Source organism: Perognathus longimembris, chromosome 8 (assembly GCF_023159225.1).
Source record: "Perognathus longimembris pacificus isolate PPM17 chromosome 8, ASM2315922v1, whole genome shotgun sequence".
In the NCBI taxonomy this organism is placed as follows: Eukaryota; Metazoa; Chordata; class Mammalia; order Rodentia; family Heteromyidae; genus Perognathus; species Perognathus longimembris.
This window is the reverse complement of record NC_063168.1, coordinates 43,188,206-43,216,189: the sequence shown is the minus strand read 5'-3', so window position 1 is coordinate 43,216,189 and position 27,984 is coordinate 43,188,206. Positions and strand designations below refer to the sequence as shown.

Sequence of the window (27,984 nt, the reverse complement as noted above, 5' to 3'; positions counted from 1 at the left end):
CAAGCCATGATTTCCTCAGTTGTAGGCTTGTATAATTTTACAACATTTTTTTTGAGAGTCAGATTCTTCATCTTTGAAATGGAGTTAATAATGCCTACCGGATGAGGTCATTAGATTATAAAAAGCATATTTGAAACATTTAGTGTGCACCATGTATTCAGCAAATGGCTGACACTGGTACAGCTGTGTTAATATGTCTGCTAAGAGCTACATTTTCACTGTGTGGATACTGTTCTGAGTGCCTTGAGAAATTCAGAAGAATGAGAAATTCAATTTGTCTCACTGTTTCTAGTGCAACTGGAGAGGTAAGATGTGAAATTTGCAAATCTTTTATGGGTTTTTAAAATTTGATTTGATGGATTCAATTCACAATCATCTATGTGCTTTGAAACACATCCAGTACTATACTATCAGTAGCCTAAGAGTCTCATCTGATATACACAATTTGAAACTCAGCAGCACTAAACCTGGTAAGTAAAGCAAGAAAGTTGATACCTAAGTGTCTGTTTGTTTAATATGAACAGATCAAGAGTTTTCTTTCTTTTTAAAAAAAAGATGAAACCAAGGGTCAGTTTGTAGTTTCAAGCTAACTGTGTCTCAGAAAATCAAATAAAAGTGTTTGTGAAGTTGGTTTGTGAGGTGGAACATGATTGAAGAGTTGAGACCAACAAAGCAATGGCAGTTGGTAATGACCTAAACACTGGTGCCAGACATGGTGCACAAAACAGACATTTCGTGACCCAAAATAAACATGGCACACAAGAAAGGAGAAAAGTGGGGGAGGATGTAACAAGTTTGACAAGAAATGTACTTACTGCCTTGCATATGTAACTGTAATCCCTCGGTATATCACACCATGAAAATAAACATTTAAAAAATAAAAAAGAAAGGGGATGAAAGATTAGAATGAACTGTAAGAGTAGAACATTCAGCTATTTAGATAGATAAGTAAAGTCCAAGGAAGACTTTTTAGGCAAAAACATCAAATCAAAAAAACATGATAGGACTTTGACCTACTGACTAAGAAAAATAATGGTAAGTCCAAAGACAGAAGCCTGGAAGGCTGGGAAACTAGGAAATTTGCAGGAGGTGTGTGAGCTTGTAATCTAACACGAAAGGTGCAATTTGAGCAAGAGTGTACTCCAAGGTGCCCACTCAGTTCACCCTGGCACTTGAGGAACACAGATGTGGACCAAGAGACATCCTTTGGGAACCATCAACACAAGTAAATTAAGTGTTGGGAGAAGCTTTCTTTTCTCTGACAAGAGGGAGTACAAGACAATTAGAGCAAACTCAGCTCTTCAGTACAGTAGCAGGATGCAAGTGTCAAGGTATAATTAGTTCTTTGACTCATCTTTCCTGTTTATTCGTATGTACATCCTGTACGCCTCTTAAACATCTCACTTTCATTTTAATTTAAAAAAGAGCATAAGTAAAAAGGAAAACTGCTTTGTAGATCTGGATAGCTAAGATTCTAGGGAAACTTCTGTAATCTAATAAGAACTCTTGAAAGTGTCATTCTGCAGGAGAAAAATGAAGTCATACTGTCTGGTGTATTTTATTTTTCCTTTGCTTTCCCTTAGAAAGGGCAATTCTAGATGCTTCAGTCTGAGGGGGCTATACCTTAAACAGAACACTGTGGGCAACTCTAACTTTTCTATCCATTCTAGTCAGAATTGGCTGGTAGAAGGAAGAAAGCTCTTTATCTGCCTAGAGTAGTTTCTGGACATATTATGTAACTAGGGAATCTTCTTTTTCCTCAAGAAACAGTCTCATTCCCAAATTTGTATCATTACCTTTCATTTGAATCTTTTATTGCACATCTATGATGGTCCATTTTCAGATCTCATCTAGATGCATTAATTCAAACCTCTTTCTGGAAATGGCATATCCTACTAGTTAGGAGAAAATCATCTGCAATTCTTGGAAAACCAACACTCACTTATTCACTTAATATATTTCCCAGAAGAAAAGAAGCCCAAGTTGCTCTTTCTTGTAACTACTTAAATACATGATATTAAATAGCAAAAATATGGGAAGTGACTATTTCCCTAACATGTTTTCACTTACCAGTCTACACATTGTACCTTTATAACAAGCCTTAAACAACAAACAATATTTAAGATTGTAGCTAAGGTAAGAGTATACCAAATATTTATTATTTAATCAAAAGGGACAATTCAAGTAAGTATATAAGATACCAGATTTAAGACAGAAGATCTGTATCGTTTTTAAGCCTCTAAACATAAGTAGGCTATTTTCTCAAGTCTATGCTGCTCATAAGTTTGATTCATTCTTTATCCTTTACCTCCAAAATTGTTCCATCTTCCTTAGCACATGAACTGTTTAACCCCATGGCAATCTGTAAATCCTTATTCCTAAGTTTGCCTTAGATTCCTAGTGTCAGTAGAAAATCAAACCATCACTTTCTCACCCACTGTGAAATTACTCTAAAGATTCCTTGCTTTATAACAGTTACCTATCTAATCTAACTGGTCCCCAGTCTAAAATTCCAAAATTATTTTTAACTCCTATATCTCCTACTTTACAATAAAATGAATGCCAAGGACTGAAGGCTCACCTTTGCCAGAACTTCTGAAATTTGTCCTCCATTTTCATTTCGATATTTAGGTTTTATCTACATTTTTTTTCTATTTAGGTAGTAAGAACTATCTAGCATCCTTATCTCCATTCAACTTCCTTTAAAAATTTAAATGACCCTCCCTCAAAAATTCTCTGCTAAACTTTGAACTATTTTTTTCCCAGCCAGAGGAATTTGTGCAAGACAGCGGACTGTACTTGCTTCACTCTCTCTCCCTGTTCCCTGATTTTTCAGTCAAATATAGTTATTATCGAGTCTCTAAACCTGAATTTTACTGCCACAACACCATTCTCTACAATGTACATTACTTCTGTCATGAATGTCTTTCTTTTGCCAATATAACATTTCAAAACCCTATCTACCTTTGTTGGATATGATTGGAATATAATTTCGATATTCAAATTTTCTTTAGTAGTGTATTTCTGTTTTTACTCAGTTATAGATAAATATGAATTTGAGTCCCAACTATTGTAGGGAAGTTGTAGGAGATGATGATAGATACAGTTTAGGATACTAATGTATGGTGATGAGAATCCATGTATGAGCTCCTTTTTACATTTAAAATAACAGCCCAGATCTTTGTGGGAAATGGAATTCGAGCCTATCCTGGCCTATTACTGCATTCTGTTTCCAGCCATTCTGCCATTCTTGGAGATGCTTTATATTCAGACAGGACCTAACTCTTGAAGCCTTTGCTTCCCACCATGGACAGTTTAGTCTCTCCAGACTCATGTCTCTGTGGCTGTTGTTAGCATCACAATGTGAGCAATTCATTTACAAGGCCACAAAGTATCCCAGGCAATTGTGTGGACCCCTGATACTCTGTCCTAATGGCTGGGCCATTCCTTTCTCTACTTCCTACTAGTTAGCAGGGGCCTCACATCATCCAGCCTTTCAGTAGTCACCGAGGACTCCTAGGGTTAGACTTTTTATTTCATTAAGCTACTATTATCTTTCCACTGCTTGCCAAATTCAGGTGTTCTTGATACTAAAGAAGGACCTCATATCCACCAGTATGTTGTTTCAGTTATCACAAAATAAACCCAAACAATCAAGTAAATCTTTACATTACATAAAAACCAGAGACAACTGAATTTAAGCATATAGAAGCCTGTCTGAGTGAGCCAGGACCATCACATTGCTTCAAATCTTTATTCATTGGTCTCAGACATTGCCAGGATCAAAACCCAACAATGATAACACTGATTTTATCATTATAATAGTCGATGGTAGTTAAATGTCCCAAAATAACCATTACCACACATATTGTTTTATTGGGTTTTGCCTACAAGGTGAGAAAAGCATATCATAGACACAAGGTATCTATGGTTCACCAGCTACAAGGCAGTGGATAGGTTAACATGGTGTCCTAGATGCTGCTGTGGTTCATGAAAAGAATGCCACCAAATACCAGAGTCTGTCTAAAGGTCAAATGACCTGAAACTATGGTCATTTCCACTACATCTCCACTATACACCCCAAGTGCACAATTGGACCATTGCTCAGTCATGTTACTTACAAGATACAGGATATTTTTAAGACTTGGGACAAGTTGAGGGAAGTAATATTATTCAGTGTCAGCAAGAGTCCTATCAAGCTAACAGATTGCTGGAATAATAAGAGATTCTCCTGTAAGTTGTCAGACCATGGGAGGGAAAAATAATTCGTTTTGTTTCTATAATAATAAATATTGGTATCCAAATTCTTGATGAGCAAATGAAATTCTTATGACAGACACAAGAATTTGATTTTTAGATATAGCAGCTACTTTGCAATTGCTTCTCATAAGAATTAAGTTAGAAACCTGCATGCATCACTGGACCAAGGGAGTTCTTTTACCTAGGTATGACAGGTACATGGTGAGGGGAGGGGAAATCCAATAACACCTGTGAGCAGATATTCACATCTTTATAGTGAGTCTTTGAGAGTTAATATGTTTGTTATATTTATGAACAGAATAAAGAATGTTTTTCATTCAGAACTGTTGTCTCTTGTTGGAAGTTCAAAATATAATTGCCTAAAGAATGATTTTCTTTTTGTTTCTTTGTAAAAAAAAATACAGTATTCTAAGATAAACAACATAAAGACAGACTTTGTGTGCTTGGCTAACAGACTATGAGGGGAACTGGGTGGGAATGCTAAATGAGAAATAATAAAATGAAATTGCTCTGTGTGTGTGTGTGTGTGTGTGTGTGTGTGTGTGTGTGTGTGTGTGTGAATCCATCTTCTTTTAAATCTACTATGTATGGGGCACAAAAAACAAAAGGGGGAGATGTGGGGCACACCAGCCTGGATGCCTTGCATTAAGAGGCAATTAGCTGGCCCCGCCTCCCAGCCTTGGGACCACATGTAGCCAAGATGGCACCTCGTGGTGAACCCGGAGGTGGTCCTGTGGGCTGTGACACAGAAGGCCACCTCTAAGGGTTGGTCCCTCGGCTCTCCACCCTTGACGGACAGCTCAGGCGTCCCTTCATAGCCCCTATGTAGGTGCACATACCCCTCCCCTTCCGCCACTCTCTGACCCATTTAAGAGCGGCTCCTTTCCACCATTAAAGTGAGTCTTAGCGCTGACTTGGCTCCCGGGCTGTCTGTCCCCCGACTAAAGGGGGACTGGGGTGGCAGTCTGTCTGCCCTTTTTTCCTCTTCTTGGCTTGCCCAGTTGGGGCATGTTTTCCCGTCTCTCCGGCAGAACAGGAGAGCGCAGGAGGCTAAAAACCCTGACAACTATGGGCTGGTGACACTGTGAACTCAGGTATGTAAATTCATGCCATGTTGGCTTCATCTTATGGCTATAAATTCCAAATTCACCTTTAAGTGAACACTAGACACATTTTTTTTAAATTTTTCTTTTTTTCCCCTATACCATGACCAACAGCTTAGCCAACTGTGACTCTTGAAAAATAAGCCTGATATCATCCAATGTTTCACTTCCCTATAACTGCATGGTATGTTCTGTGACTGTGGGTGGGTTTGCAGAGATTCTAAACCCCATACATATTGTTCTAGCTTAGATGAAAATAAGAATTTAGTTTTGCTTGTTTGTTTTTGTTTTTGGCCAGTCCTGGGCCTTGGACTCAGGGCCGGAGCACTGTCCCTGGCTTCCTTTTTGCTCAAGGCTAGCACTCTGCCACTTGAGCCACAGCGCCACTTCTGGCCATTTTCTGTATATGTGGTGCTGGGGAATCGAACCCATGGCCTCATGTATACAGGCAAGCTCTCTTGCCACTAGGCCATATCCCCAGCCCCAAGAATTTAGTTTTGATATCTCATTTTCCATTGGTTTCCACAGCAACAGTGAAACCTAACAGTGAGGGTGTTAGCATTGTCCCAACCCGAGGTGTGGACAAAGCATCCTAAAATGTAAACTACCTGCCCAAGACAATATGACCAATACAGCCAGAAGCGCATTGGAATCTACAGCTAACATGTGGAGAATCATGTTCACAGTCACTGCAGGCAGAAAAATCCCCTAGACTCCACCTCCAAAATAATTTACAAAAAAGCAGGGCAGGATTCATGGTTCAAATGATATAGTGGCAGTCGAAAATGCCAGCTGAGCTTCATCTTATGGCCCAGCAAGCATTAGGCCCAGAGTGAAAACCCTAATACTGACAATAAAAAATAAATAAAAAGAATAGGCAACTCACTTAATATTTTTGAGTCTTGTAAAATAGAAGCATTAATATTTTACTCACCAAATTGTTGTAAGGAAACATACCCTACTGTGAAATGGATTTCCACAATATAAATTCTTCTTGATGTAGCAACACAATAAATATCAGATAATGTGAGTATGAGCCGGATACCCAGATGTAAAATTACAAAGGGAAAGATAAGATGCTTATCTTACAAGTCTGTGACTTTCTTAGCCATATCAAGAACACATTAACAATACTGATAATAAAGTGAGTAAAAAAATTTTAAAAAAGCAATAATGGAAGAGGTAGAACATAATTTCAAATAATGGAAACCATGTCTGAGGTATTTTAATTTAGTTTTTAGTTTTTGTAATTTTGTTTTGTTTAAGACAGCATCTTGTTATGATGCCCACACAACTCATTGGTTTCAATATCCTAAGTGCTGGGCTGTAAACATGGACCGTCACAATTAGTTTATAAGAATATTTTCAAAGAAGCCCTTATGTTTAGTGAGCTAGCATTAACCAGCCTCCAAAGAGAATCCCTGAGAAGAAAGTCAGCTCCTAGAAAGTCTGCTGCATAGTGGGCTTTCCCTTCCTTTCAGTTAAGAAATGGGGAACTGGTGACTTGTATGCTGAGGGCACCTTAATGTTTGGGGACAATAGGAGAGAAACAGGAGCATTGAAGATGGGCTGTAGTTCCAAGGCTGAGGTGAAAATGATTCATGAAAAGTCCTCCTGGAAAGGGGTGGACCCATCTGCATGCAGCCAGGGGACCTGCCTGCAATGATAGCAGTGGTAATTGACTGGCAATATCCAACCATTGAGGCTAAGACTGGAAGATCTGTCAGCATCGCATTGCATAACACAGGACTGAGCCACAAGAGAAGGAAGGAGCATGCTAGATTGTCCAGACCAGTGCCAGGATGTTCATTAGTCAGGAATTTTCAGACAGGACACAAGGAGGAAGGGGGAAACACACACTTGCCCCTTCTTCTACAGCCGGTGACTGGCCAATGAAGACTACAGCTTCAGTCCTGAATTTTGATTAATATTTAACATTGATCTTTTTTAACTTCTTGAAAGAAAATTAGATTTTATAATGTAGAATGACAGACTGTCTTCAAAATGAGCTTTTTACATATCATCTGAGCCAGTAGTTGGATGAAAGACCTCAACACAATATCTTTTAAAGTGATGGCTTGATACAAAAAATAATAACGTGACTTTATTATATTAAAACAACAGGCTTATTTCATGTAATACTTTCATATATAAGCCTTTAACATGGTGCCTGAAATATAGGCACTCAGTAACTGACAGCATTGGTAATAATTGTAATGATGAAAGTAATTTATTATATCTTTGAACAGAGAATAAAGGGAGATCCAAGTTAATAGAAGTGAGATCATGCTGGTTTCTCTCTTATTTTAGTCAGAGAAAAATTAAATTGCTGCATTTTGCAGTGACCCATTTACATGGAATCTCAGATTAGCCTGCATAAAAAGAATGTAATGGAAAAAAATAGAAAGGCAGATCTGACAGCCAGTGAAGACACTTAGTTTTGCATTCTGTTTCTGCGTATGATTTATACCTATGTGCTAGCAAAAATGCAAATAATTATGAAAAAGACCTTCAAGTTTCTGAAAAAATAGATGGAGTCATGTCTGTTAAATTGATAAACTCCAAGGATTTTATGTGATACAAAGAGCACATGAGTACTGAATCTTCAGCATTTGAAATCTTTTATTTACAGTCCCAGAACTCTAAGGAAGATGTAAGGAATGTCTGGGTTGGGAACAGTAGGATAGAGAGTAGGGAGTGAGGGAAGAAGAAGGCGAAGGAATAGCTTTTGGGAAATGCAAAGGGATAACATACTAGTTTCCTTTAGGAACCCTAGTCCCTTCAGATGGGCTTCCTTCTTTCACTGTAGTTAGGGGAAGTTGTCAACTCTTGTGACGTACAGGTGAGCTTTATGAGTTGCCCATACTCTTAGAAACCCTTGAGTGACAAATAATACACTGGTTAAATTTGTATACAGTACAGAGAATTAAGTGAGGACTCCTGTGTCAACATAATCTTTCATAGGATATGATTAGCCCTCTGAAATTGTTGTAATCATGAGCATTTCATATGACTATCCATGCTTCAGTACAATAGTTACTCTGCTGCCTCGTCCTTCTGGCTTTTCTGTCCTGTGTACTGTTGTTGTATGACAGCATGTCAGTCTTGGCCCACGCCCAGGAACAAAAAGTTCTGTTCATTCAAGCATTAATAAGTGTGCCATTCTAACATTTCAGTGCCATATAGTGCGCAGTTCATCATCACCTTCATGACTTTATTCTTGCCCCTCCACCACTGATGGGGAGCTCGGTCAACCTCTCTCCCTGATTCTGCACAGTAGAGAGCCACTGATGGCTCTATAACTGCCCTATGTGAACTTGCCTCTTGTTCCCTAGTCCCCAACAGCTGTCTCAATTAAAGGTGCTATACTGAGAAGTTCACATTGGGATCCTAAATTGAAGGGAGTCCTTTTTTGAATATTTGGATTCATCTTCTGGTGAGGCATGGACAGATAGGTGTGTAGGGGCCATTTAGAAAGTCACTCTGCAAACAAGGAGAAGAATCGGAGGCACAGAAGGGCAGTGATCCTACTGTGACCAACAGCTTTTCTGAATAGGTTTTCATGAGGCCCAGCTTAAAGTTTCCTTTTACTTGCTGTTGGGTTCCTCAATCACTCTCCGTGACACTTCCACATGGTCCTTCTGTGCCCACACTCCTAATGTAGTCTGCATATTACAGATAGCTTTGACTAATTTTTTCCCTTCAGCTAAGAGAGAAGTCTGAAAACCTCAGAAACTACAAAGAGGCAAATTGTCCTGGAGTGAGAGAGATGTTGCCAATCTTGCTTTACTGGATGACACAGGAGCTTCTGACTACAGAACAAACTGGAAGAGACAGCTCGATTTCACTCCTGATATTGGCTGAGAGGTTGTCACCAGAGGAGGGTTGGAGTGAGCCGTACCCCAGCCTTTCACAACTACACTCCAAGTCTCTGCAAGCTCTTGTTCTCCATCCTACAAATGCTGCCACTCTTTTCTTTTTTATGTGCTCTCTTATTTATTTACTGTTGTTCTTTGGTTTGAGATAGCTCCTCACTATGTAGCTTCAGGCTAGCCTTAAACAGGAGATCTTTCTTAACCTCACAAGAGCTGAGATTATAGAGATGAACCTCTGACTTTGTCAATGCCATAGATTCCTAAGCGTTCAGATCACCTACTCATCACACTGGAACATGACACACTGAAAGACATTTAACACTAGATTCTGCTTTCTAGGAGCCACTTTGCTGTGGGACTACAAAAAAAACAGGAGTGGAGCTTCAGCTCAGGTGGTAGAGAAGTAGCTTTGAACACAAAATATCAGTACAGTCTCTAGACCCTCAGTTAAAGCTTTAGGACCCACACAAAATAAATAGATAGATAGATAGATAGATAACAAAAAAATAGAAGCTCCACCAGAAGTATGGCCAACATATGGCCACAAACAAACCAGCCTCAATCCTGTGCCTAGACTCACCATAACTGCGATAACTAGCTAGATGCTTAACTGTATAGACCAACTCATCCTGAACACATTTCTCCCATGAGGGAAGGGAAATGGTCCCCAAAATACTTCTTGTTCCACATTTCTGGGACACCATGGCAGCTGAGAAAATTACAAATAGAGATAGAGGGAGTTGTAAAATTAAATATATCCTTAGTGAAGGAATGTTGCAAAAGAGGTAAAAATGAGAAAAGGAAAAGGCAGAAAGGAAGAAATGCTAGCAGGGAATGAAGAACATAAACTCTGCTACAATAGTGTAAGCTGGTCCAAGGATTATAGGGAAACAGAGAAAAGACAACCTAGCCAATGCTTAGACAGCAGGTCCCAGATAATTGTTCACATGATGGGAATTATGTCTTACATGGATGGAGGAGGTGAGAGTGGATTCAAACAAACTGACATGGGCTTTATAGTAAGAGAATAGCTTAGGACTGATTTCTGCAAAGGCTGGGAATTCAATGGAAATGTCAGAAGAGAAACAATGGTTTAATGCCTCTAATTGAATTTCAAGTAACTGCTCCACAATTCTTGTGTGAGAAAAGGAGTAACAAAAATGTCAAGTATTACTTTGACAAACTCAGAACCTTATTGCCTTTGTTCTGAGATAGGGTTATTGTCTCCAAAGTGGTCCCCACCCCCACCCCCCAGCTTCTGCCCATCCTCTGCATTGAAGTCAATGTCAAATTTTAATTTTTCTGGGCTCTGCACATGAAGTACTCTCCCACTGAGCTCCATCCTGAGCCTAGCAAAGGAGAATTGTACAATGTTCTGTGAACTCCACTGTCTTCTTGAAAATCATTTTATGGCCCCTGTCTACCTCTTTTCATGGCATTTTGGGTCCTTTTGAGGGAGCAAGGTACCCTGCTTCTTCCTGAGAAGATATAGAGAGATTCCTTTTCAGGAGGTCTTTCATTTTATATCATTAAAATCGACCTGTGTACAAACAGCCAAATGTTATACAGAAGTAAGCCTGCCAAGTTATTTTCTCGAGAAGGCAAGGACTCATTTACTCTGTGTTAAATTCTGTCTTTTGAAAAATTTGAAAGTCAGATGAAGTAGAAAGTAGGAAGAAATGGAAGAACACCCAGGGATAAAAGCAACAGGTAGAAGTCACAGCGTGGGAAAGAAGTGAAGAACAGAAACCCGAGGAAGTCAAAAGTTATCTGCTGGCCAGGCCAACAAACAGGAAAGTGAGGGTCTCAAGGCTTTTATAAAGGTGAGGAAATGGATTGGGGAGCTGAGCATATGTGGAGCCAAGGCATAACTAAGAGGGTTGCTGGTGAGGTTCTGGTATAGCCTGTAGCACAAACTTCTCCTTCTCTGGGTAGCCTCATTTATTAGTGGCTGAAATGGTTTATTGACAATGTTGAGCAATAATATTGCTCAAACTGCAGTAATGTTCAGAAATTCCATTCCTTACTTGTGAGAAATGTGTTGAAGACACTCTATCCTACAGGACCCTTCTTTCATTTTTAATGTCACATCCTGCTCAACGGCCAAGTTCAAAGTCAAACATTTCTCTGAACATTTCCTCTTTGAATGAACTATCTAGGCAAAGAAAATAGCTATAGATGTCCTATGTACTGAATGCAGAAAGTACAAGCATGTTTAAACTTGATTAGAATTTCTGAATAGAATTAGGTCAACTGCACTATAACGCGTGCGCGCACCCGTGTGTGTGTATACATGTATATGTATATATATATATATATATAATTTCTAATAGAAATCAGAAAGGTAAGAAATGAGAATCTATACCTTATATTTAATACTAGACAAGGTAGCTAGCTAATATGAAATAAAAAAGTAAAGACCAATAATACAACCCATCATCAGACCCTTGCTTGGCGATAGAGTCTGACTGAAAACCCCTGCCATTTATTTCTGATATAGGAACCATTTAGTGACTTAGGGTCTAGATGCCAGCAACTAAGCTACCGGCTCAAACTAAAGGAATGATGTGAGGAAGCTTAAGAAAGACAGAGAAAGTGAGAAAGAAAGGGATAGGATCATGAGGTAGCACAAGATTTAAAGTCTTAGGAGGAAAAGAATTTAGAGTGTGGGAGAAGGTGAAAGTGGGGAACAGGACACATACTGTCTGGGCTGACCTACATTTGGAATTATTGACTCTGTAGGGTTACAGAGTGGCCACCTGAGGGCACTTTGTCCTGCATACCCAGGAATCTTCACTTTTACCCCTTCAAGGAAATTCTCCATTTGCTGAAGGACAAAGTTAGGTTAGTATCACAATGAAGGGGATATGTGGAATATGAGGACTCAAAAAATTGTATTTTTTGTTCCTGAACTCTGTTAACGAATAAGCAAGACTGACCTCAATTCAAAACCCTGTGTAATTGCTAGGCTTCCTTATTATAGCCTCATTTAAATCTATTTAGAATTTAGCAGGGGCTCAATAAGTGTTAGATCCTTCACCCAGCACAGAGATAATAAACATACAAATATGCTAAGTTTAGGAACAAGACAAGCAGCATAAGGAGGGATTATATCCACCAGTTATCTCTCTGAAGGTGGCAGGCCTCAGAAGTTCCAAAATGAATAGAGAGCTATGGCAGGAAATCACCCCCAGAGAACAAATTTATGTTCCTCCTTTCATTGCCTGGTGCAGCTTGTACATAATAGCTAGACAGAATGGAACACAAACAGCTGGGAAATAAAGATGAAAGGATGAAAGCAAAGCTGGATCAGCAGGGAGAGATACACTGCCACCCCCCAACCTGGGTCTGTCACCAAGGATAATTTGAACAAGGTCATGCCACCTGCATGGGATTCCTCCCCTCAGAGACATATCAGAGGGTTGTCCCTTTCTGCGCATCTCCCTCTAAGCCAATGGAATCCACAGCCTCTGGCTTTCAAATGACTACACTGCGGTTTTGTCTATAAAGTGAAGCAGAGCCCCAGACAAAAGAAGGCATTACAACAGAGGCTAAATGTGGGATTTTAGATGTCTGGAAACAAAGAAAATCGGCTTCCAGTGCCAAGGAGTAGGTTGATGTCAGCAGCAACACCAGACAGCATAGTCTGTGGCCCAATGCTGCCCTCTAGTGCTTTTATAAGGTATAGTAGTGTGAGGGGGGCGGCGGGAGGGAAGAAAATTCTGAATACAGCTGAACAACCAGATTTCATCAGAGGACTGGGAACACAAAAAGTAAAACACAAGACAATCAAAAATGCATACAAATGTGAAGGACCACTTGAGTTTGTCCCAGCACCGATCATTTATTTCAGGACTATTCATGATATTTACATGATATTTAGATACAGTGAATGGCTTCCAAACCAGAAAGGTCTAGCATCCCTGAGCATCTCTTTCAGAACATGGCTGCTTCTGTTGGCCTGAGATGGGATCCAGAAATCTACATTTCACAAACACCATTACAGATCTCTAAGGTGTTGAACGTATCAACTTCCCTTTGAGCAGAACCAATGCCATTCAGGGTGCAAAGTAACTCTGAATAATTTTAATTTCTTAAAGGGATAGCTCATAGGAAAAATAAGCATAACATTAAACCATTGGCTAAAATAGGGCCACTTAAAAATATTCTGGCTTTAAAATGGCTCATGTCTATGTGACTAACATATATATTCATTTTAGGATGAAGGATTCACATAAAAGACCTTTTATGTATATAATTTTCACTTCTTGCAGGGTGGACTTCCAGGTGGGGAGGAGGAACAGGCCCAGCCACATTTATTCATCCTTCAGACGCCCCCTTTGGACATGGGGCCTTCCCGTCGTGAATTATTTCAATGACCCTGATAAGTTCCTGACCTGGTTACAGTCTTCTCTGCATTGTATGCAATCCCTGAACACCTGCCTGGTCCTTTGGACAGAAACTTTCCATAACTTCCACCTCCCAGCTCTGCTAGGCAATGGAGTACAAAGTCAGTGCTCAACAAATACTGTCCATTTTGTTGGTGCCTCCAGCCACACACAAGGGAGCAGGATGGGAGGCAGAGGTCATGTCACAGGAACATGACCCTATTCCCCACATACCCACCCCACCCCCTTGTGGATGGATTCAGTTACAGCAAGGCTTTGCAGGTTTACTGGTAATGTTGAACCTGACATCTAATTCAATTTTAGAATCTTGTTCTCACATGCTAGCCTGGTCTAGTAATCCTGGAAGCATTTAGGGACACCACAGGATTTAAGAGGATCACCCCAAGTAAAGAATCTGATTGTCCATCCAGGACAATTTAAATTGTCTAGGACTTTTTAACATGCATCCAATAACTTTCTATTATACTGTATAATATGTTACATTAATTTAATTATTTTTCACATGAGGAATACCTTTTTTTTTTAATTTTCAGAGTTAGGACACAGTCCATATTTGGAGAATATTCAGTGTAGAGATTGAAGGTATGTAAAGCGGCCCCTACCCCTGCCCATTATTTTCATAAACAGTACTGTTATGATCCTTTCTAGTTTTCATGAGTCAGGAAGAAATATTAAATCTCCCTAAAGACAGTGCTCAAATATCCAGAGACATATAACCCAGCACATTGCACTGCTTTGTCTGTGCTCTCAATCTGTGGGGCTATGTGTGTGGCACACTTACACCAGAGGTGACCTGTGCCTTTCTTCTGGTGAACTGTGCCTTTCCTTGATGGTCAGTCTCTGCTATGGTATCATGGTACAAAGTGTGTCCAGGGAAGTTTATGAATCTTCTCTGAGAAATCTCCTACATTGACATAACATTTTTTTTGCTTTATTGTGGTGGCTAACTTTCATAATTCCACCCTTTACCTTGATGATTGCCACTTGAGTCCAACCTGTAAAATAGGAGCATGCACCAAATATGAATAACGACATAATCCATTCACTCTAATCAGAGAAAGATAGAGAATGAGGCTTGGCTTGGTAAACAGCACTATCTTTGAATTTGGGGTTATTTTTCTGAGCTAAATTGTGACCCTGGTTTCCTTTGAAATTAACAAGAGGCCCACAATGAAAGAAGAGAGACATGGCCATACATTCTATGCACTAGACCAAAAAAAGAAAAACAACACAAGTATTCTGGGATTGTAATCATATTCTGCGATTGTAGAAAGCGAAACACAGCTTTTTCTCCTTTCAATTTAGTTAGAATGACTATTTTCTCTAGTAAGAATTTTGAATTTCCCTTCGATGTTCCCTAACTCTCTCTTATATTTAAATTCTGTATCAAATGTAAGGGATCGAACAATATTCAATGAATAGCTCTTTTCAAGAAAAATATGCCTATAATAATGCTCCTATGCAAGAGTCAATAAGGAAGAAAAGCATTGGTTTAATTTTACTGAGCCACTGGTAAAAGCAGTCTTCTCTCCACTCTTTTTTTACAACGGGGGATGGAATTCACTACTGGAGACATAAGGGAAGAGCCAGGCTTAGAACTCCTATGTGTCAAACAATCTGGAAACATCTGAAAACCTCATCAATAAAGGAAAACTAGTAAGTTCTACAAGAAGCTCATTCTACATCTATTTACCTTGAGTGAAAACTAGTGAGGTTTAAGAAACTTGCAAATATCTACTTTTCTTCACAATATCAAGAGAAAGAGTACATTTTCTCCCCTGTTAAATTTTAATCACGCATGCCTTCTTAGGTGTTGTACTTTCTGAGCAGCTATTAAAAATACATATGTTCTTGCCACATTAAAGCGAGAACAGAGGCTTGTGTGTTGTATTATTAAATATGTGCTGGAAATGAGATTCTGTTCATCCTTTGTGCAAGATCCATACATATGTCCCTAAGCAAAGGATTTTCCACTCGAGTGGAGACCGCGTGGTGTGATGCTGAGGCCTCTGACTAAGCAAGTACTTACTCTTGAGGTCTAGGTTCCTGGCTCCTGCAGTGATTTGTGTGGTGATTTTTGTGTCAATCTTTACAGTGTGGAGATTGCTGGTGTCCCTGGAAATCATCACATTATGCCATTGATTGTCATTGAGTGGTTTGTTTGAGCTCCCTTTGATGAGGTTAGCACCATTTCCCAAGTCGAACACATAATGTAAGTACCTGGAAGAAAAGAAGATGGGGGAAGGGTCATTGCTTTGGGAAAATTTAATTGGTTCATACTAGATACTACAAATTGTAATTTTTTTTTTTTTTGTTTCAGGTGGTAGCTTCTTTGGGAAAAGTGGTGAGCATGAGTTAGATGAGTAGTAAACTATTGTTTCCACAGAAAGTACTGACTTTCGTTATGGTTTTCCCATTTCCTCAATGCCTCCATCCCACTTCTTTTTCGCAAGTGATGATGAAATAACAATTCTCAGCTTCTATCTTTTTTTTAATAGAGGATATGTGTACTTCCAAAACCTAGCTCACGTGTCTATTGCTAGATCTAAATGCCTTACAAAGTTTCCAAAGCTTTTTCTAAACTTTTTCAGTCATCACATTAGGAAATTGTGATAGGTTTCTATTAGGCTTACAGATTCACTTGTATTCGATATGGTTTTATGTTGGTATTTGGGGAGCTCAAAGTGGGTGGGGCTCTGAGATGTGCACATACTACACGGCCCATTAGCCTACTGTAAATACACAGCCCAATTCAGTGAGGGAATGAAAAAAATGTCTAAATAAAAAAAGAGATGTTAAAGCAGGGAACTGGTGGCTGACATCTGTAGTCCTAGCTACTCAAAAGATTGAGATCTCAAGATCACAGTTTGAAGCCAGTGGGAACAGTAAAGTTGTATAGGACTGAGTACCAGGTGAAAATGGAGTTGCAGCTCAGATGGTAGTATGCTAGGTTAGAGTAAAAATGCTCAGGGACAGTGCTCAGGCCTTGAGTTCACGCCTCAGGACAGGCACCCACACACAAAAGACATCAATTGTCCATCATATTCTTAAAGGAATTTCATTAATCAGAGGATTATGACATAAAATTAAGCTTGAGTGAAGTGGAATTCCATGAAATGGAGGTCATGTGATTACTTGAATTTTTATTTAATTTAGCACAGACTGGCCTACAAGCTTGTAGAAGTCCTTTTATGGAATTCCATTGTATGTAATCAGGAAATGCACAGTAGAAGTGGGGGTTTCTTGGAATACATGGCAACATTAGAATTGAGGCTGTTACCAGTACTTCATATGTGGTAACATAGGTACTGCGTTTTTATCCATATTTACTGAAGATACTGAATAAGCGATACAAATGAATGCATTATTTGTGTTCCTTTGGTTCTGATCTATATTGCCTTCTCAGCCAATAGCATGCTATTTGGTATAGATTTTTGAAAACAAAAGTGAAAATTATTTGTCTGTTTGTTTGTTTGTTTATAAGGTTTTAAAGCCAACCTAGCAAATTTATTTGAGAACGAAAGGAAAGGAACAGAAAATTCTGAGGAGCAGGGGGCCCATAGAGAAACACACAATGAACTCCTGTTTGGTTGGTTGGTTGGTTGTTTTGTGTTAGCCCTGGGTCTTGAATTCAGGGCCTGGGTGCTGTTTCTTAGCCTTTTTTATTCAATGCTAGCATTGTACCACATGAGCCACAGTTGTTTTTGTTTTTCTTACTTATCAATGATTGGACATTCACTTACCCTTTCACTAGTTCAACCACAATAAAGTCATTTCCATCTCCACTGTTATACAGAATTAATCCATCTAGAGATGTTGTCTTGAACTGGAAAAAGAGATGCATAGAAGTGTAGGCTTGCAATGTAGCTAAGGCAACATAACTTGATTTGGTCTTGAAGGTGACAGGGTCTGCTATGATGTTCCTGAAGCCAAATCGGGCATTGAGCTCACAGTAATCTATGTCACCATTTTTACACAAGTCAATGTATGCCATTCCATTGAATGTCAGACTCTGCAAGTGTCCAATGAAGTTGGAGGGGACAGAAGAAAGATATCGTCGCTCTGTGATTATGCCAGTCTCTATGTTATGGAATTCCAGCCTTGTATGATCACCGGCCATTTGGCCTAAAAGGAAAGATAATATAGTTTTATTTATTGTCTGGCTTAAGGATGCTCTCAAGTTGAGACTTTATTAGCAATAGTACATTGTATAATATAAGAAAGCAAGAGCTCATTGATAGCTATACATGAATACAAATACACACACGTATATGATCACCTAGATAATGTTAAATCATACTATAACAATAAAATATATTATTTATATATTGTCAAATTTATAATATAATATAGTTTTAAGTCAGATTTTAATCCTTATCCAAGTTTTAGTCTTTGTAAAAGCTAAACTAATGACAATGTTACATACTTTTTTGTTAATAAAGTGAAATAAAGAGAGGAAAGAAAGAAGGGAAGAGAGGGAGGAAGAATGAAAAGGAAGGTGCAGGGAGGGAAAGAAGGACAGAGAAACAGGGCGATTATTGGGAAATGTTTGTCCTAAAGCATTCCATTAGAAATCAATACAAATCACCATCATCAGCTGATACATTTGTTTATAGTCTTTTAGTAAATAAAAATATGTTCCTATATATTTCCAATACCCGGAGTACTCCTACTGAGTATTCTTTGAGTGATGAACAGCAAAAAGTGTTTGACAGTATATATTCTTATCACTGTCCCTTTCCTCTGTTGATGAACACCCCTAGCATTTACATGATCTAGTCCTCCAAATACATTAGATAGTCTAATCTCTGAACCGATGCCACCCATATTCCTTGCATTTCTGTTTTGGATAACCAACCAGATAAAAGTATTCTACTTTAAAATACACATAAATTAACCTATATCACCACATATATTACCTTGAAACATCCCGGTGGGAAGATTGGTTATAGATTGATTAATGGTTAACTATTTAACATTGACCCCTATCTTGACATATTTGTCTACCAACCTCATTCCATTACTGCCTTCAGGATGGTGTTGGACTTAAATAAAACAAAGGTATGAATTTGTGTTCTAAATGGGAAAGCACACTACAAATACAGGATTCTTTCTGCTCATGGTTCGGTCTCAGGATCTTGCTCCTCTCTAATTACACCATTGTTCTCTGTGTGCTGCTGTTTCAAAAGGTCACTTAAATTGCAATCAAGTTCTTTCAGTCAATTTCTTGGCTAGCTGCCCTGCCCAATTTGGCATAATTGAAAAATTTATCAAGCTTATCCTGTCCTGTCACCCATGATGTTAATGAAAATATGAGTTCAGGCAATCTAAGAAGCAGCCACTGAGAAAAAGCACTGACTGAACCATCTTTGCAGGTGTAGTGCACATTGCACACTCACCTATGGTGGGCCTTGCTTCAACCTATTTGACAGGCCTATACCTATCTAATCAAAATAGTAAAATAGTTCATAGTGTCTTTAAGAAGTGCTTATAAGTAAAATATCAAAGTGTGCTTATTACTGTGTAAGAAAAACGGTTTATACAATTCAATGATTTCAACACTTATAAATGCATTTGTGTAAACTATAAACCCCTGCACTTCTACTTAACTCTACTTGATTTTCAAGCACTCTTTATTAGTTTTTAATCCTTTACAATGTCACTCCAGTCATCCTTGCTATGTCTTCCTTTTGAACACTGGTTTGCTTTGATCTTCTCTTTACACTTTTTGAAATAAAGAAAACACAGACAAAAATGTCACTATGAATAATTGTTCCCTCTCTTCCCCTTCCAGCTCAATGCCTTTCATGGTGACTGTCTCTCTGACACAAAATGCTATCATGTTCTTAGCAATTCTGGTTTCTCATGGGACTTTATTTCTCTTTCCTTCTTTTGTTCTCCAGTGACTTCCATACTCTTTTGTGAATATTGACTACATTGGTAACAAAATCAATCTTCAATAATTTCCAAATTTAAAGTTCCAGAAGCAACAGCAGCATTAAATTAGCAATGTCCATAGAAGGAAGAATATAAAAAAGAACATTAACAAAAAACACTTGGGTTTGGATTGCTTGAATCGATTTTTCTCTTTTAAAAATGTTATCTTAAACATTAAAAATGGAATCTTAATTCCATGAATTCCACTGGAATCCTAATATTGATATTTCTGGCTAAGTATCCAGAAAAATTTGTTGTTAATGTTTGAGACTGTAAACAAATTATCAAGATTTTGGTAGGTCCAAAATAAGGAAGAACATTTTATTTGTTAGGAGTAAGTTCAATGACAAAATTAACAACTAATATCTGTTTCCTTTCCTTAAAAATAGAATATTTATGTTTTATGAATACAACTTTATTTACAATATTTTTATAAATAATGAAAGAAGCTCCTAAAACAGTATGGAAGCAACACTGACCTATTTGGTAGAAAATTTAAAAGACAGGGGATAAGTTGAAAGGCTTATTTTTCTCCAAAAATATATGAATCATCAATATGTATCAATTATTTCAAGACTGTAATTAATGATAGGCAAGTTCATGTGGGAAAATTAGCACCAAATAGCAATTATTCCCTAAGAAAAACACACACACACATACATATATATGCATATATATATGTATATGCATATACATATATATATGCATATATATGTATGTGTGTGTTATATGTGTGTTAGATATATGTATAATATATGTGTTATATGAAATATATGTAATATAATGTAATAATATGATGAAATGTAATATATGTGATATAATATATATTATATGTAATAAATGTGTGTAATACATATATAATAAATTAAAAATAAAAAATTTTGAATGGGGAAATTTAATGAAGATTTTTATGAAGAGTGATTTTTATGGTTCTGTTTCAGATGTACTATGAATGCTAGAGATTAAGTGGACAGAAGAGTTTACAATTAGTACACTATCTCCAATAAGGTTATATATGAAATACCAAATCGTCATTCACTTCTGATATGAAACAACCAGTACAGCATGCATCCCATGTGATGCGTTTGTATAGGAATTTCTGTACATTTTATGAGGAATCCAGTGTTCTTCTCTGTTTTGGAGCTGCCAAGATCTGATCATCTGAGGTAGTATGCAATTCCAAAGCACATGGTACCTGAGCCCAAACTTTCCATCAAAGGGTATTAAAACCAGTTATTTTTGGTTTATTCTCATTCTAGTGTGGAATAAAATAACCACTGCCTTTACATCCATACTCAATGCATATGCCGTTTACATGTTAGGTGCTAAAGTAGGGAATGAAAAAGTAGAGTAGAGAGAAGCAGACCTGGCTCTATTCTTCCAAACATCTATTGAAGGGATGCAGACAGAAAGGAGCCAGAATATCCTTAAGATTCAGAAAATGATATGACTTGAATTGATACAGTATTACTTTGATAAATACGAACGTAAGCAGGTGCATAGGATAATAGCTACATTAGCTTTGTAGGACCAAAATGGGGAAGCCATGCTAAAAATGGGAAAAGAGGAAGTGAATGGTGGATTCTAAAAGAGAGAAGATTCAACCATTGGAAGCGTGAGCTAGACACATGAGTAAGTGAGGTAGTGACTCTCAGAAGATGGATCGCAAGGGCCAAATTACTCACAAGGCAACCTATTTTTATATAGGACCTAATTTAATAGAGAGGGGCTTTCTCTTTCTTTTCCAGTGTGTGTGTGTGTGTGTGTGTGTGTGTGTGTGTGTGTGTGTGAGTGTGCGTGCACGTGTGTACAAGTCTTCTGTGGTTAAAAAACACTACAGAGTGATTTAACGAGTGTGGTTGTATCAGAAAATGGACAATATGAGGTAATTTTGCAGATATGATCTATTAGACTTCAAATGATGCTCCAGATGGAGAGGAGGGAAGCCATGATGCCCTACCCTCCGGGTTGAGTAACTGAATATATGGTGAATCTCATGCAATGAAGACAGATACTAACACACACGTGCAAAACACACAAATCCAGTTGTTTTTGACAAAGTAGTGAATAGAAACCTAATGTATTCTTACTTAGAGATCTTCTGAGGTTTCTACAACTCTTTCCAATTGGGTATAGACTCACTATTTCTTGGATGGCAACTCCTATCCTCACACTCTACATGAGGCTCAGACTTCCCTGTTGATAGGTTCAGTAAGTACTGCTCTATGCTCAGTAAATATTTAATACAATTCCCGTGACAGAATGATGTGGGAAAATTCATCCCCTTATATGAAGGCTCTCTAGAGTTTTATTTATTTAATTCTTCCTGTTCATACTACAGTATTTAAGAAGAACCTCTTGTTGCTTTTTGGATTCATAGGAAATTTCAAGGGAATACTAGGATGTTTGAAAAAAAAATCTATTCTATATATAACCCTCTATGGAAAGTTCTCACTGCTACTTTCAGAGGCTTTAGTTTATACTATGTAAATCAAACCTGAATTTATATTTGTATGAATTTCTAGCCTTGTGAGAGCCTAGATAAAAATGAAGCAATGGATAGTGGAAGGAAAGAAAGAAACTAAATTATAATCTAACTTATTTATACAAGTTAGCATTTGAGCATAATTGAATTTTAGGCAGAAGGGAACAGAAAGAAGTATTGCAAATTTTTCCTGAACTATTTTTAGTGGGCTTATGGATTCAGTCATATGGACAAAGCAATTCTTTAACTTTTAAAGATGCATTATTATATTGAGTAAATGATATTATTAGGGCCACAATTATTACTTGGATGAAAAGATATGGAAATATGTAATGTGGGAAATCAGGAATTATTGCAAGATTTAAGCCCGCCTGGACTACATATTAAGATCTTGCCAAGAGGGAAAGTGTGTGTGTGTGTGTGTGTGTGTGTGTGTGTGTGTGTAAGTACTATGTGAATTCATGTTTTCCAAATTATGTGTATATTTATATTTATGCAAAAATATAATTTATACATATAGAAATGCCTTTTGGGTATTATTATTTAGTAAACATAACTAAATGGCTAATTTCATCAGTAGAGTGCAGAGTAGATAAAAGTTTTATGGTAGATAAATCATTATGTTTTCCTAGAAAATAAGAAAGTGCTAAAACTGGATAGAGACATGACCAAGTTGTCAGGACTCACAGTTACTAAATGTGAGCACCAAATGAGGGGAAAAAGCAAGTATAAATTACTGTAAAAATATAGAAATATGGGCTGGGGAGATAGCCTAGTGGCAAGAGTGCCTGCCTCGGATACACGAGGCCCTAGGTTCGATTCCCCAGCACCACATATACAGAAAACGGCCAGAGGTGGCGCTGTGGCTCAAGTGGCAGAGTGCTAGCCTTGAGCAAAAAGAAGCCAGGGACAGTGCTCAGGCCCTGAGTCCGAGGCCCAGGACTGGCAAAAAAAAAAAAAAAAAAAAAAAAAAAAATAGAAATATGAGGGTTTATACCAATAAAGAAGGAGAGAAGGAAAGAGGAGAGGATGGATGAAAAAAGAAAGAAGAGAAAGGAGGAAGAGAAGGAAAAGGGTGAGAAGAAAGAATGGAGGGAAAGAAATCAGAGGAAAAAGAAACAGAAGGAAAAAAAGGTAAGAAGGAAGTTAGGGTTTTACTTTCAGTAGAATGGTAAGCATTGGTTGTAATGCAGAAAGTGTGCTGAAGTTTGAACACAATTATTTCTTTAACTCTCAGACACTATATCAGGTAAAAATCATAAGTAGATACAAAAGGTTGGCCAACATTTGGGAGAAGTGCAGGGTTATGTGAGGCCAATGTGATTCTCTACAGATGACGTATTAGTTGCAAGTAACAACAGTGAAGAAACTGAACACCTATCTACTACCTGATCAGACAAAATCACAGATAGGGACAGCATGTGCTGTCCAGGGAAGGTTTGCAGACAGAATCTTGTAAGAAGGTCACCAGGACAAAAACATGGGATTTCATTTAGGAATGTCACACCTGAATTTCATCATGAAGAAACATCAATTAAACACAAAATTTGGCGTGTTACCTTCACACCAAGTAATGTGAATTACATTCTTCAAAAATGCCACTGTCTTAACAGATAAAGAGTTTGTTAAAATGTTGTAGATCGGATGAGACAAAAGAGACAACAACTAAATGTCATACCTGAGCTTAGAAGGCAAACATTGCTGGAGAAAGAAAATACTATCATAAAAAATAAAACATGAATTCAAATGATAAGCCTTCTTGATGGACAATGCAGGGCATCAGATATATTCATAAATGCAAAATTCACTGAAGTTGCCAGCTTTTACTTTTAGGTGTGTAAGTGGCTATTCATAGTATTAGAAAATCTATGCTGAAGCATTTAGGGGTCATTGTGTATGTGACTTCTCAAACTCGCTAAGGAAAAAAAAAAAAGGAGAGTAGGATAGAAAAGAGAGGAAGAAATTGCAAATGTTAAAGCAAATGGGGTAAAATGCTTGTAAGAAGGAAAGATAGTGCTGGTGGCTCACTCCTGTAATCCTAGCTACTCAGGAGGGTGAGATCTGAGGGACAGAGACTCAACCCTATGAAATTCTTATCTCCATGTAAGGTATTCGTTGCAGAGCCACACATTTATTAGGACATTTTTTACTATAAAGAAATAGACTCTAGGTCAAACCAAACAAGTCAGATGTGGCTGTCCATGCTTATTATCTCAGGACTCAGTAGACTGAGACAGGAGGAGTGTGACTTCAGGTAAAGTCTGAAATCCAAAAAACGAGCTTGGCACTGGTGGCTCCATGCTTCTAATCTTCACTTGTTAGAGCCTAGTAAGAAATGGCAGAATGCTATTATATATAGCAATTTACTCAGAAAATAAAAATTTAAACTTGCTACTGCTCATCAGGTAAATACAGGAGAAACAAACAAAAAAATTAAGAAGAAATTGGCAAATAAACAATGACTCCAATACCTTATGATATACATTCATCAAGCCACAAAATTAAAATTCACTTTACATTCTTCTCAAGTTATTAACAGAAGAAGAATATGAAATTTAAAAAAACCCACTGTTAGTCATTTGGGAAGAAATGCTTAACAGACTGCTAAATATAAATGGAGTTTTTACTAGAAATTAAAAAAAGGTGGATTTAAAAATGAATTGTGGGTGTAACTTTCAAGCTGTAGATCATCCTTAACTTGAACAGTAACCTAACAGACTGCTAAGTATAAATGGGGTTTTTACTAGAAATTTTAAAAAGGTGGATTTAAAAATGAATTGTTGTGTGTAACTTTCAAGCTGTAGATCATCCTTAACTTGAACAGTAACCTATAAGAAAAGAGAAAGTCTGATGTAATGATGCTATGGCACTTACCTGTCATGGCCTGTTGATCATCGACTGTTAACTTTAAACTTTTTCCTCGACGAACCACACGTACTGTGTGCCATTCATTATCATTGAGGTTATAGCCAGCAAAAAGGGTCTCAGGACCTTTGCCTGTAGAATATGCCAAACAGTCATTATGGACAATCAGAATCAGTTAAGTAAATGAGCCTCCCAGAAAGAAAGAGGAAGATGAAGAAAAGGGGGAAGAAGAGAGAGGGAAGAGAAAGAAGAATAAGTGGACAGAGAAAGGGGAGAGAATAGTCTGGACCAATTTTCAAGCCCATTAGAATCATAGCAAGCAAGGAAAATGACAAGTTAACAAACATTCAGGTATGACAATTTCCGAATCTTGTATGCATTGATCTAAGACAAGTGAACTAACCTGTTGTCATAAATAGGCACAGTCAATATTATTGGAAACCTCCAAATTATTATTATTATTATTATTATTATTATTATTATTATTATTATTGGGAGACCTCCAAAATTTATACACACAGTTATTTTAAAGGAATCACAGAATTTCTTACATGTATTATTTTTCTTATGAAGAACTGGCTAGCAGTCATATATGACTTCAAGACATCTGATTACAGGTCATTACCACTCCAGGTTAAGTGGCATGGTAACTGGCTGATTAGACTTGAAAAAAAGCTTTAAGTTTTGTTTGTGACATCAACTCCTCAGCTCTTACATCTTTACACCCAATACTCACAACTCTTTAATTTCATTTGCCTTTGAATACACACTACACCTCGATATAACTGACTGACTTGTATGTTGTAACTCTCTATATGTGCATATGTAGATGGAAGCTTCTTGAACTTGGAAAAAATGCACAAAAATAAAGCAGAAAAATTAAAATCCGTATCTTGAGGGGAAAGACAGGGGGGGGGGGATGGTTTTAACTAAAACTACAGGGCAGGGATTCTCAGACAATGCCACTAACAAAGAGCAAAGAGTAGCCAAACTAAAAATGGATGTCCCATGAACCTATCAAACGTATGCAAATAGAATTTAAGTAAGATTTAAATGGACATCTTATTTCAGAAAATTGTTTAGTGTCAATGGCTAAAATTAAAAGAAGGGAATGGTTGTAATAATTTATTTCTAATATATCTGGAAGCTTCATTAAATAAGTACTTTTATTAACCCACCAATATCATTTAGAAAAATGCAATAAATATATATTTAATATTGAGATTTTCCTCAATTTGTTTTTCAGGTACAGAAACTTGCTGTTACATTAAGAAAGTGAAGAGCGTGGGCATTACTGAATTGAATGGCTTTCTGCTAAAAAAAGGGTCAGGGTTGGGGATTGTATTGTCATTAACCAAGCACTATCGGCACAGGCAACTGATGTCTAAAAATCCAGCCTAAAAGGAAAGGAAAAATGAGAGAAGACAAAGATAAATGTAAGTAAGAAAAGCAACTAGAAGAAAACCTAAGATTCTTCTCCTCACTCACTTGGGACCATCATTTGCTTTCAGGAAAATGAGAACTGTATATCACATCTTGATCTCTGTCTTGTGCAATTGGCGATGCTTAGAAGTCCTTTCTTCCTTTGTGGGTGTTTCTCTTGAGGTTAAAATGCATCAGTGATCTAAGCTAAATTTTGCAAGGTGAATTCCCTCTATTCTTTAGCAGTATTGAACTATCATTAAGATTACAAATCTCTTTTCTTTTTCCTTTCAGGGAACTTAAAATGACACCTCTAGATATATAACTAACAAGTTCTGGGTAGAACAGTTTTGAGAGATTGATCACTAAATGGCTAGAGGAAGTTGGCAAGTTCAGGAACTGCAAAATGGCCATGAGACAAAAAAATGTTGAAAGCATGTTCCTGGATCAAAGGCCCTCTTTGTAGCTTCAGCAGTGAGGAAAGGAACATCTAAAACAGCTGAAGCTGAGTGTCCTCTAGACAGCTAGATAATCCTTAGTTTTGATTTCTGAAAAGAGAACATATTATTTTAAAGCTATTTTTACAGGGGAGATATTTTCTTCTAACTATGTGCTTTAAAAACAGCTTTCTTCCCATCCCTTTAATTTTAAATGTGTTTTCACAAAGAAAAGACACATGAGGGTGATATCACCATTGTATCCCATCCTGGGAGCCATCCTGCAGTATGGTCATAAAGCTTGATCTATGAAAAAGCTATTTCCATAACAACAGGCCTCAAATCTAATTAAAAAGCATAACCCTTTGGTTCATAAAAATCTCTGCAGGCTAACTTCAAGTGTCTTCCTTGCATTATTAAAAACTTGGACACTGATATTGGAAGACTAGATTCTTAAAAACACATGGAGTAGTGTCGGTTCAGAATAATGATAGTAATGTAACCTGAAGGATATGCTGGGTTGAGAGTTAAGAGCTGTGATACTAGCCCTTGGTATACTCCTAGAATGAAACTGGGGCTGTTGAGTGCTTATCATGCACAAGGCACTTTATCTGCAATCTTATTTCACCTTTATATCATTTTCAATTTGCATATGTGATGCTGAAGTTTCACAAAGCTAAAACCTACTTATCTCATGGTCATACAGCTTGCAAGGGGGTAGAAGTGAGTGCTGTTTCAAAGCTTGTGTGTTTTCCCTTTCAGTATTTAGCCTGTAGTGATGAGACCCTCCATGGCAACTTGAGTTCTTTGTTTTCCCTTATCTGACAAGAATGACGTCTTTGTAAATCATTGTGGTGTCTTTCAACTTGCCTTATGGAAAAATCACACTGATGAGAAAAAGTCCACACAGTCTCGTACTGATGAGAATTTTCTCATAACGAACCGTGTACCTAGGAAGGAGGCAGCCTGGTGCAAACCAGGAAGAGGACACCACAAAGAACCATATCCTCAATAGCTCATCTGGGATATTCAACCTCCAAAACTAGGGGTAAAGTATTTTGTATTGTTTAAGCCAGCTACTGGGGATTTTGTTAAATCCCCTGAATGGGCAATGAGAAGGTACAATACTTGTGAGATTTTTAAGAAAGTCCAAATCATTGTTGCCAAAAGATACCTTTTGTTTTGTAGGGA

General features: G+C 37.7%; 1 protein-coding gene across 8 annotated transcripts in view; it reads right to left on the bottom strand.

Annotated features, from left to right (window-relative positions):
* The window catches only part of Nrxn1 (neurexin 1), a 1,045,218-nt gene that overhangs the window by 544,576 nt on the left and 472,658 nt on the right, over nucleotides 1-27,984 (bottom strand). For 7 of the 8 annotated variants that reach the window (XM_048352955.1, XM_048352948.1, XM_048352950.1 and 4 more), the window contains 3 exons: nucleotides 24,944-25,066; nucleotides 17,391-17,772; nucleotides 15,677-15,867 (listed from right to left, as the gene is read on the bottom strand). In XM_048352955.1, the coding sequence (XP_048208912.1) occupies nucleotides 15,677-15,867; nucleotides 17,391-17,772; nucleotides 24,944-25,066 (696 nt within the window). Of the gene's footprint in view, nucleotides 1-15,676; nucleotides 15,868-17,390; nucleotides 17,773-24,943; nucleotides 25,347-27,984 lie in introns of those variants that run through there. The other variant, XM_048352954.1, reaches the window with a different exon arrangement.